At 40.2% G+C, this 12,754-nt stretch overlaps 1 protein-coding gene across 2 annotated transcripts in view; it reads right to left on the bottom strand.

Moving 5' to 3' along the window:
- grk3 (G protein-coupled receptor kinase 3) overlaps nucleotides 1-12,754 on the bottom strand; it is a 77,934-nt gene that overhangs the window by 48,025 nt on the left and 17,155 nt on the right. For both annotated transcript variants that reach the window (XM_004572789.6, XM_004572790.6), the window contains exon 2: nucleotides 11,897-11,973. In XM_004572789.6, the coding sequence (XP_004572846.1) occupies nucleotides 11,897-11,973 (77 nt within the window). The remainder of the gene's footprint in view (nucleotides 1-11,896; nucleotides 11,974-12,754) is intronic.

Raw genomic sequence — 12,754 nt, 5'->3', positions numbered from 1 at the left:
CTTTCTTTACTAAAAAAAAAAAACAAAAAAACAAAAACAAAAACAGGAGAGTGCTCTGAGGAAGGAGGGAAGACCTAGGACCCCAATAGTAGGGCTGGGTAACCAGCTTCCAGTTTGCATTCGGGAGACAGGCACTATCTCTACTTTTAAGATGAGGCTTAAAATGTTCCTTTTTGCTAAAGGTATCTTAGCTAGGGCTCCCTTGAACAAGAGGTTTTTAATCTCAATGGGATCAATAAAAGGAGATCGTATGATTTGGGTTTTTTTCTCTGTATGTATTATTGTCGGGTCTACCTTACAATATAAAGCGCCTTGAGGTGACTGTTGTTGCGATCTGGCACTGTATAAATAAAACTGAATTGAAACTAAAATAGTTTTGAAATGGGAAATCTGTTTTTTTTAAACCCACCCCTACCCGATAGGTCTAATGTTGTTATCAGACCTGTGCCATATCATATCATTCGTATGTGTTTACATTTACAGTGGAACCAGCCCAAATGTGTCTGAGAACAAGAGCCACATGCCTGCTTCTGATGGATAGTAGCTAATAAGGAGATACTTTGCAAAAACTAAAAGACATCTGTTCCTGCTAAAGGTGGTTTACATTGCGTCACCACTATAGGCAAACGCACACCATGGAGTACAGTCGGGCTATACTGAGGATGAGGTATGAGCAGCTGGTAATGTGCGACCCAAAAGGAAACTAGTGACTCCCCCAGCGTTACTGCAGCTCTGGCTAACTGTGCTCCATTTGGCACTAAGCAGAAACGTGGATGCAAGTGAGTGATGCGGGTACTAGGGCTGGTCCATATCATACTGTTCACAGTAATACCGGTATAATGTTAGGCAATAATTAGAAAATGAAATATCACGATAGAATATGGGTTAAACTTGCATGTCCAGTGCCTTTGTTTTCATACGCACATGGTGGAAAAAGCATGGCGGTGACGGAGAATGAGAAGGGCAAAAGCGGATTGTTGAATGAAACAGATGAACCAGAATTGGTTTGTAAAAATGGTGCAAATTTAGTGGTGTGGAACTGGTTTGGCTTTCGTCCATCAGATACACACCAAAGCACAATTTATGGTGGAGCATGCAAGCACCGTGGTACACGGTGCTCAAAAATCTGTCAAAAAATGTTTTAGTACGACTTTGGTAAGTTACGAAGCTTACCAAAGTCGCTTGATGGATTGTCTGAGCATTACGGCTATCGTAAGCAGGAGCCTCGCAGAGTGATACGTACTGTGCTTCAACATAATATTACCGTATTGTGTGTGTATAACCTTTTTTTAAAGTTTTTTTTATTTTATACATGGTTATGCTGAGGATATGTCAGTCAATTTCCACTGGAAATGCCTTTTGGTTAAACTGTCAGCAAGTTAAAAAAAACAACAACAAAAAAAAAAAACACCTGCTTGTTTAAGTGAAAATACATTGATGGGGTTTTTTTTTGCACTAATAAAAAGTTGTAAAGTATTTTGTCTCACGTCAATTATATCATCAGTTATATCATTATGGCAAATTTTCAAATATATCGTGATAAATATTTTTGACCATATTGCCCTACCCTAGCGGCTACACTGAGGAAAAGCTGCAGTTACTTTAGAAAACTAAAGTGTTAAGCAGTTTGTTTGTTTTTTCCATACCAAAAAGCCACTGTCACAGGCATCATCAGATGAAACTTTCCTTAGTCAGAACATAAGCTCCTACTTGGTTCCTACTCGCATTAACTCGCCTTGGTTTGCTACGGTTTTCAGGGTTCTCCATTAGGTCATAGAACCTGGTCCTGGTACCAGGTACTAAAATAGTACCTACTTGGCCGGGGTTCCAAGCAATCCAAGCAGGTACTAAAATGTGACATTGACAGACTGCATGCCACCGATTGACTGGAACGTCTCGTTCACGAAAATCAAATCCACCATTTTTGAAACCCGGTGTTCTGGGAATCCATCCTACCTCACAAACCATCCCTACCCATTATTTCTGCGCATGCGCACAACACGAAACCCAAATTTATCCATTGTGAATATTTCGTATGGTTATGGTTAGGGCTGTGGTTAGGGCTAGGGGTAGGATTACTCAGAAGTAACCGTCCGATAGGACGATTTGCCAAAGTAGGACGGTTTTTCAGAACACCAGCAATGAGGGAAATGCAACGCTGTAGTTCCCAAGCCTGACAAAAAGCCACAGACCCAAGCAGCAGGTATATCGTTGCCTCGACATTCACCCAATTTCGTCACCAGACGCATTGCTATAACAATGACCCAATGACATTGGGTGGTACTCGACTGTAATGGAAAACAAATGATTCGAATAGGTACTAACGGAAAAGAGGCTATTAAGTACCATAAGCACTAACAACTGTACTAAATATAAATATCTAGTACTATTCTCATCCCATGCTTCAGACTAGAGCAGGGCGATATGGCAAAAAATATTCATCACGATATATATTTGAAAATTTGCGATAACGATATAACTGACGATATAATTGATGCGAGACAAAATACAACTCCACAACATTACTGGCGCAAAAAGACAACCTTCCATTTATTTTCACTTAAACAAGAAGCTGGTTTTTATGTACATTAAAAGCTTTATAAAAATGTAACAGTGCAAATGCAAATTCCTTGCTGAAAGTTTAACCAAAAGGCATTTCCAGTAGAAATGTGCTGACATATCCTGAGAATAACCATGTATAATATCCACTGAAGTTAAAAAGAGGTGCTTTGCAACATTAAACTGCAGTGTGCAGTACGTATTTTTCGGACCATAAGGTGCACAGGATTATAAGGCACATTAAGCGAAACAAAGCAGTCAGATAAATCAAACTTTATTAAACTCATTCTTCTTGCTTCCTCCATTTCTGTACCATTGATCTATTAATGAATGAATTCTGCTCTATTCCCATGTTGTTGCAGTATATTAATGACTAACCTGGTATTGTGGATGGATTATCTCAGTTGTTCTCCTGACTGAAGTTTGGTCCGTTTACAGCATCCTGCCATGCGATTGCATTTGTCTCTAACTATCAGGAACTTTAACGTTAACTTTTATAAGTGGAAAAGTGTTAGTGTTCGTCCTCCAGCTTCACTGTTTATGTTATGCTAACATAGCTGTGTCGCTAGCGATCAGGTAGCACATCATTATATACCAGCTAGCCCAACTTCAGTAACCCTACAAACGTCACTGCTGTTTAGTTTCCTGTCTTCATTTATGTTGGAAGTGATAGCAGAGCTGTACGTTTGAATTTTTCCAGAAATCTCTGTCAGAATATGCTATATCATGCTTAGGTAACTAGCGAAACTAGCGAGCTAACTTCCGCTAGCTTCCTGCTAACTTCTAACTCCGTTAAATGTAATACATTTTGTTTTCATGGATGCCTGGAAGTTAAACTTCATAGTTTCACCTGGTTAAGCAGCAATGCTGATCGTTTTATTAAAGATGAAAGAATTGAGACAGTTTTTAACTCTCAGTGATGCTGCAGTGTTGTTTGACCTGAAGCGACGGAGTTTAGGACCCAGATTACTCCCAGATTTAAGAGCATCTTAGTCCGACAAATACGACAATAACGACGGCCGCTTGCATGTTCTGCAAAAAAATGTGCCTTGTCGTGTATCTGACGGACAAACACCAAACCAGTTCCACATCACGGAAGTTGCACCATTTTTACAAACCAATTCTGGTTCATCTGTTTCACTCAACAATCGGCCATGTGCGTATGAAAACAAAGGAACTGCGCATGCGCGTTTTACTCATATTCTATCGTGATATTTCATTTTCCTATCGTTGCCTAACATTATACCGGTATTACCGTGAATGGTATAATATGGCCCAGCCCTACTTCAGACCATGTAGAAAACCAAATATATGCCTTTAAAAACATATTCAAGATGAAGTAGTGAGCAGTATGCCTGCTATATTTAGAGAGGACATCATGTCCATTACATAAGGGTCCATCCTGCCTGACCCTGACTGTGTCTGGCCCAGGGACATCGCAGGGAGGAGTCACCAAAGCCGCGCTCTCCAGCTGATGCAAAGCCAGGTAGACCTTCTCAACACCCTTTTTTTCAGCTTTTTGACACAGCCTTAAAAAAGCCACAGAGTCTTACCCCCTCAGGGCTCAGAAGTCATGGACTATGAAGACAGCAAATGACACTCACAGTAACCTTACACTAGTTTGATCCATGTAAAGCACAGACCTCAAGTCCTCTCACTTGTCAGTATTAAATTTTCTTGCAGAGAAAAGTCTGAACCACAAAACAAACCAGCTGATACGGTTTCTTCATCGTGAAGTAAAAGAATTCCAGCAACACTGAAGTGCTTTCTTCCCGACCTTGGTTGTCATGACAATCAACAGGGCTTATTGAGCCCAAGGACAAGGGCTGTTGAGGGTGCTAAAATCCAACAGAATACTGCAATGCTACAATTGCTGATTAAAAATCCACTTCCTTTTCTGATGCCAAAAGCGTGGGAGGCAGCAGGACTGACATGTGACAAAACCCAAAATGAATCCAAAAAATACCTGGCACCCATGTGAGCTGAATCCCTAAACACACCTCAAACGAAAGTGAAATACACCAAACTGGTTGTGCCTGATAGCTCTGTGTCAGGATATCACAACAAATTTAAAGCCATTTCTCACTCTGGACGTGGAACAAGGCATCATTTTCCTAAGAATCAAGTGAGGACAAACTGGACTTTCGTCATAGAAGAACATTTCTGCTGTGCTCACAGTTTAGTGTGATCTAAAATCACGGCTGCAGAGATTTATCTGAAGCAGGCTGATAACTAAAGTATGTGCAAGTCTCTGTGGGAAGACCTTACTTTGACGGTATGCAAATGAAAAGTCCGTAAAGTGAAATCTGTGTTAAAACTAAGGACTCGTGCCGGTTACAGTCACTGTTTTTACAAGTGCATTCCTCAGAGAAGCAGTTAACACACATAAAAGGGAGAATTTTATCTGCTGCACTTTTTAGATAGTAACGCGGCAGCTCTGGGTTTTCTGTATATTATACGAGTTGCTGAAACTGCTACGCTGACACCTCCATAGCCACGTGATGCTCAGTTGGAGTCTGTGGACAGCTATCTTGTTACTGAAACATGCAAACTTACACATTTGCCATTCAAATGTGTAGAGCACACAACTGACATCAAGCTTCACGCCTTGCAACTATTTCCCTAAGCTGGCCTGGCTAATGCAGTGCTGTTTGAGAGGCAGTACTTCCACATGCGAGAGGACCGAGCGAGCTAAGCAGAAAGGAGAAATGAAGGACCAAAGAGATTCTTCTGCAACATCCTGTGAGAATGATTTGACGCACGTAGATAAAATTAAAACTTGACTCTGTTGTGTTTTCCCGTCACTGATAATGACCAAAGGCACTAAAATAAAAACTGAGATTTCAACGCCACCACAGATGACACCAGAAGGTATCTGCAGCGGCTTCACTCCGATGAGACTTTGCTGTGTTTTTAAAAAATATAATCCTGGTTCCAGTGATTGAAATGATACAGTGCAGGCCAGGCCGGTCACGTCAGGTAAAGCAGGCTGCATACGCCTGCAAGTGTTTCATCATAACAGTCCTCTCAAGAACTCAAGAGTTTCTGTTCACTGACACATACGCGCTCACTCTTTTCACTAATGCCTAGTGTGTTTTCTCATGCGTTTTGATTTTTTTGACATTACCACTGTCCCAGCCACCCCCCACCCCCCCTCGTGCAAACATTTCACTCACACTTGCAACTACAAATAGATGTGCGAGGACTATAAAACTTATTTAACAGCACGTCCGTGAATATCAAGTACTCAGTATTGTAGCTTATGATGGAGTCAGAGCACCTTTTCTGACAAACATGCCAGGATCTGAAGCGCCAGCATTATGACCAAGACAATGAAAACAGTGGAGAGGAAAAAATGATTTTTCACAGTCGACAGCAGCACTTACTGTGATCACAATCACAATAAGTGCTGACAGTAAGAAGTCCATGAGAGTCCTTAATTAAATCACCTGTTCAGCAAGCTTAGACGTGTAACTGTGGTCACTGCGTCTAACATACTAAAATACAATGAATTATACTCATCAAATAGGAAATTAGGCTTGTGATATTATATGATTTTATCTGACTGAAAAATTTTAAAGGGATTTTTATGTTAGTGTGAATTTTCATAGTTAGTTCAACTAAACAATCTCATTAGACCTATTTGGTAAACTGTGTGTTTTTGGCATTCATGCCAGTTCTGCCCACAGGTGCTGATGTTTAATGCAAGCTCCAAAAAGCACCCATCACAAAGATCTTCAGGCAGGTTGTTTGTTGTAGGTATAATAGTGAAATTCCACGTTTGCTTAATATGAGCACATGGATTTTATTTCTATAAACTAGATGTCTAACAGCGCACATTAGGGATCCCACTTGAGTCCAGAGTGAGGATAAAGCAGGGTTTGTTTTACCACGTGATTGACATGTTGCTAGCCTCAGTGCATGCCGTGTGTCAGCCAGACAGTGCATGCTCTTTGCTTATCGTGTCTGGTTTCAAAACACTAACCACATCCCTACACTCATCTTGAGCCTTAAAAACAGGACTCCACTAAGCACTGGGTCACCAGTGGTCGTGGTGGCTGCATCCACCAAGTGTGTAGACATGTTTCCCACTGTTTTTCCAGCAGTGTCCAACTTACTGAAGACAATTAACACACTGGCCAAAATAAGGATTATTAAATTACTGCAAGAGTGTTAAGTTTCACAAAGGTACCAATAAAGCATGTGCACACCCACACAATGTGCAAGAGCCTGAGTGATAGTATGAGGTGGCAAAGAGAAAATAAGAGAGACTGCAATAAGGACAGCAACAAATTTGACAGAGAAGAGACCTGAAGACAAGGAGAAGGAGGCAGAGAAAATTAACGCAGTCTATTCCCAAAGAGGGCACAGATCAGAGAAAAGTAAGTAAAGCTACTAGAAGCCTGGAGGGCAGCTGTGGTCCCCTGGTACGCCACAAATACTGGCACACAGCCCGTGTGCTCAGAATGGAAACACTCGGAGGAGCCAGCACAGCGACGCTGCTACCAACTGGAGGGCAGGAGGAAACAGGAAATGTGACACTCTACCTTGAGTCATTGCTCTAAACACAAACAAAGCTGCCTTACAATGAATAACTCCATACAGAGAAGTGACAGTAAGCATCTGCACAACTAGCACAGAAAAAGAGTAGTGCCACACTGAGGCTGAACACAATCCTGATTTAGACCCAAGTGCGAGAAGCCTTGTATTACAAATTGCTTCTGCGGCAAAGGAGGACTGAAAAATTTAAGCATTACTGCATCAGGAATATTATTAGGTGGTTTATTTTGAACAACACTGGGGCAAAAAGTGGTCAACAGTTATGAGATCGTATTTATTCTCCCATCACTTTTGAGTGTCAGGTTGTGAGGAAAAAAATGAAGCCTAAAACACAGAGTCAGGAAGAGGGATTTTACTGATTGATGCTACATAACATGGCTGAACACAAAAACATTCCGCATTAACCATCCAGTTATATCAAGTCTAGGGCTGAACGATTATGGAAAATAATCTAATTGCGATTTTTTTGCCCCAATATTGCGATTGCGATGCGATATGCGATTATTTTTTAAGGTCTTTGTCTTCTGTATTATTAAACAAAGACAAGCAATACATCATATAGTATGGCCAATACTATATTACATTAATTTTAAACTGTTCTTTCCTGGAAGACAGACCTCTGTTATGATGACATGAGGTGATGCATGAATTGATGACTGACATTTTTATTTAACTTCTTCAATCACAACAGTATATTTGAACATACACAATAGTTTATTTTTAGCTTACAAACATCTGAGCATAAAGTGCTGACAAGGAACCCTGGTGTAAACATTAAAATGAAAGTCAGTACAATGTGCAGATTGCAGAAATATACATAAAAAAAATCAGTGGCTTTACCACACTCAGTTTTTCGACATCTGTGAACTACTAGACAGTCATTCAATTAAAAAATAATATTAAATAAATAAAACTAATAAATATCTTACTGATCTCTGCAGTCAGTAACATTATACATAAAGTGCAAACATAATAGCAATTGTATAAACACACACACAAACACGCCTTTAAAATTTAAAGGCGTGAAATTGGACGGTCTAGTTCTGATTAGCGTCACCGCTGTCTCGGTGGAGTTTAATAAACTCGGCCGTCTGCTTCTTGCTATCTAAAATATAACCAGACACTGGTGTAAATTCTCGACTGTCTCATACTTCTGTTTAATAAGTTTTCTGTTTGACGTTTAGTCAGCTGTGTGAAAACCAAGGAGGAACCCACCCGGGGGATTAATAAAGTTTTATTTTATCTAATCTAATAACTTTAATCTCAGCCAAACCGATTTACTCACGAACAAACAAAACACTGAAAAAAGCCCAACAATAACATTTTTAGGTTGTCTAAGTGACTTATATATTACGTTTAACCCGAGCAGCGAAACTCCGCGGTGATCTGAAAATGATGTGCCGGGAGTTGTGCCGTTCTCGGCCGCATCAGTAACCCTCGAGCTCCCGGCTAGCTGTCGAGCTGGTGGGTAGCAGACGCCTCTGAAAACGTCGAAGCACTTTTGCAAATATGGGATATCTTGATAAACCGAGCAGATATTTGATGTTTACACAACTACTTTCTCGCCTGAAAATATGTTAAAAGTTTATTTTGTGACCCAGAAAGATTAGTATGAGTAATTTTAAAACTTAGTAGCGGCCGCCATTGCTGGAAACTGGAGTTTGGCTGGGCCGCGCTATGAATTCTGGGATATGGTAGTAATTTGGACAGCCTTCGGCACGTCGCTGTGACATAATCGGTCTACAAATGCGGCCTCAGGAGGATGCAGCCCATGAATTTGGACATGTCCAGAGTATAATCGCAGCCTTTGCGGTTAGAAAATTGCACTTGATCATGTCGCGATATTATCGCAAATGCGATATATCGTTCAGCCCTAATCAAGTCATTTATCCCATTAATGTTAATAAGCGACAGCTTAATCTGCTACAGGCGATGATTTCTGTTTAAGAGTGTCTGACACAGATGAGCAGCCTTCTGCCAGATAAAATGCTTCCAGCTCTCTCAGAGTGTAGTTAAGCAAAGAGGGGCTTTGAGCTATGTGCTAACAAGTAGAGGATAATATTTACCAGCAAATTCATTTTTCATGACAGCATTTGCTTTGAGCTTTAAAAGCGAGGAAATGTTTGTATTAGAGATGGACCAATCCGATATTACGTAATCGGTCCGATACTGACGTACATTACTGGATCGGATATCGGAGAGAAATAAAAAATGTAATCCGATCCATTAAATATCCAAAAAGCACCTCACAGAACTTGCAACACAGCGTAACTCGGCTCATAACCGTAGCACGTCGGAGCAGTGTGCCCACGTGATAGAGCGGCTGTGTGTATTTGTAGCCTCAAACCAGCATTTCATCTCCGATTATCCCAGAGAGAAGTAAAGAAAGTGTGTAAGTTCATCTCTGAATGTTTGTAAAGCATTCCCACATTAAGCTGCTACTTCAATCGTGAAACTGATTAATGATCAGCTGATCGGCTTTTCTGTCGAGTCCGTCTCGCTTGTCTGTTTTTGGCCCACTTCGCGCCAGAAAGAGGAAACCAGCGGCTGAACAACAGCAGCACGTTTAAGCTTGATAAGCTGTTGTTAGAATTTATTTACTTTCTAGAGCAGGATCCTTTTCTATGCAGCTGACGGCTGCTAACTGTGCAGGGGCGGATCTAGCAAAGTTTAGCCAGGGGGGCCGATAGGGCATGAACAGGGAAAAGGGGGGCACAAAGACATACTTTTCTTTCTTATTCTCATTTAAAATATCTAGCTTTTAATAAATAATTATCTGAATCTTACACCCAAAGTTTTAATCTTATGTAAAATGTATAGAAGTCCATGATTGTATATAGTAACTGTTAAGTCTAATATACCCTAGTAAGCTATAGTACTTTTTCCTTTGGGAAGGTACCATCTGTGCAGTCTGCAATTCTGTTGAAGAAAGATGTTGAATCTATTTAATTATTCTTGAAAAATAATTGATTTCTGTGCATTTTTTTTCCACACTGCATCAAATTAAAGTTGATTACGTTGATTAAGCATCATGAGGTGGAGGGTGGGGGGTGGTTCCTTTTTTTTGCTGGGAGTTTGCAACCCTATTAGTTAGGTTGCTTACTATTTCTGCTAAGTACTCTTTAAAATACCAGAATAGGAAGGATTGAGTAGGTTTAAGTTCATTAGATTGATCAGTGTCGCTGAACTATGAAATATTTTGGGTGCAGTGTATTTACACATACAGGTATAACAGAATAGCTTTAGTGTTGTTGTTTATTTAAACTTGAGTATGAACTTATAGAAAATGCAGCAATATATTAAAAAAAACAGTTTTATTGATTAAAAAAACACTATCGGATTCATATCAGTATCGGCAGATATCCACATTTATGATATCGGTATCAGTCATAAAGTGGTATCGTGCCATCTCTAGTTTGTATGCAAATATGCAATAGAAGGGGGGAAAAGCGCTGACAGTGGTGCCTGCATTTCTTTTGGTCTGAAGTTGTGTTAGGTGGGGGTTTTCTGTTGTTCTTTATTTTTCTTAACATATTTGAAAAACAATGCTGTCAACACGCTTAGTGAAGTATTGTATGTGACAGTCATGCCTATGTTGAAGCTGCCTTTCCTGCCAAAAAATATCAATTTTTGTCCTTAACAGCTCAGTGTTATTTGTTCCTTTATGGAGAAAGTCTCCTTAGATCATGTAAACAGTGCACAGGAACCCTTCACTGGCTTTTGGAGCAGTGACTTTAGATAGAATCTCGCTTGACCTGTAGTTTTCACCTGGAAAAGGGGCATTACAATGCAAACAGTCTGACAGACAGCACTCAGACAGATTTGGCTTGGTAGATAAACTGAGACAGTTGAGGCAACACCAACTAGCTTTGCTGTGAACACAAGGAGTGGTTACTGTAGTTCTGCAGTTACCAAAAGCCTTTCAGTAAGACAAATAGTGAAGCCTGTTACACATTTACTCACAGAGCTAGAGTTAAATCCAGTATCTCTTACTTCACTCAAATTAAATGCTGACAATAACAGTGGAGTGATTTATTCATTTTTGTTTATAATTAACGGCAAACACAACTAACCGTTCTATTTTACTGGGACATTACAAGTGGTGGAGTGACAAACCAATCAAACAGTGTTGGACCACGGTAGCAAAGCTTTAGAATAACTGAAAAACACCTTCAATAGGAAAAACGGCAGTGTGTAATCTGTTAGTAAATCTGTGGGTGGAAGCTAAATGAAACCGCAAAGCAGAAAGTGTAAAGCATGCCTAAGTAACTGGTCACAGGGCCCATATGGGGTAAATGCTAATGCTTAAACACACTGTACCATAAGTAAAGTGTTAGCTACCATTAACAGCCTGTTCACACATCATGTCCCAACAAGTTCAATGAAACCAAAAGCAAAAGCAACTCCATTAGAAGCTTCAGCCACTGGAGACCAATGGCGTTTATGTTCTCAGTTTGACTTCAAAAATGAATGAATGAATCATCATTACAACAAAAAATAAATAAATAAATAAAACTTTCCAACAATGCATCCTAAATGAATACACATCACAATATGTTCTGCTATACATTCATCCACTTCTCCAATAGTTTCTTTGTTGGTTTTCTGCACTGAGGGAGATTTTTGGAGTAATAATACTGTAATGTGAGATGTGAAAAAGCAGAACTTCCTGCTACAGGAGCCATCTCTTCCTCTGTAGAGAAATGCTGCTGAATCCTGGTAACCTACGGTATGCATTTCTTTTACGCTTTAGCAGAATGAAAAGGTTGAGACTTACCAATTTTCTGATTGAAAATTTTGTCAAATGTCAGTTCATCTCTCTCCTCCAGGTACTTCTGCATCACACTGCGAATGCTGTGAACACAAGGTGGTGGGGAGAGGAAGAAGCAGATTAATATGCAGCACAGTTAGCAGCTCACTAAGCTACATGCAACAGCAGCCCAGCCTCCAGTCAGAGATCCGTCCCAGGTTTGGAACTCTCCCGTCCCCACACAGCAGGAAAGGGACAAGGACACAAGGGAGGCTACAGCAGAACCTAGAGAGATACACGCTACCCTGGGAGCAGGTGTTAATGAAAATGAGAGCAGGGAGAAAGAATCAATTAGCGCCCCCTCCATAGGCCCATTAACACTTCACCAGCTCACTTCATACACAACAACAGCAGAGGAAGGCTTCACCTACAAACACCTCTGCATGCACACTGAGCATGTGCGAGGTGAACCCTTAACCGCAGTGGCCAAGATGATGATACAATAGCAGCGACCTTATCAGACTTGTGCATCATTTCTCAATGCATTACAGTGCATAACTCATTAATGGGACACACCACAATAGTTAGCTTTTCAACAATGTATCAGTGTAAAATACTGAGCACTCTCCTATTGAAATGGTATTTTCAGTCTATTTCTAAGCATGTGAATGATTCATATTCAAGAGTTAACTAAAACACATTAGAATATGTAAAAAAAAAAAAACTAAAAAAAACGCAGGCTTTACATTTTTTTCATGTGTAAAAAGGAAATGATGCGCTAAAACGATAAGTCGATTAACATCCGTCGTTTCTGTCTACAAATGAAAACAACAAATTAAACTTCCAGTGCACACACCCAGCATCAACCAAAGCACTGTCCACTGG

This window comes from Maylandia zebra, linkage group LG7, assembly GCF_041146795.1.
Source record: "Maylandia zebra isolate NMK-2024a linkage group LG7, Mzebra_GT3a, whole genome shotgun sequence".
Taxonomy (NCBI): Eukaryota; Metazoa; Chordata; class Actinopteri; order Cichliformes; family Cichlidae; genus Maylandia; species Maylandia zebra.
Note: the sequence above shows the minus strand (reverse complement) of the source record. Positions and strands in the feature narration are given on the sequence as shown.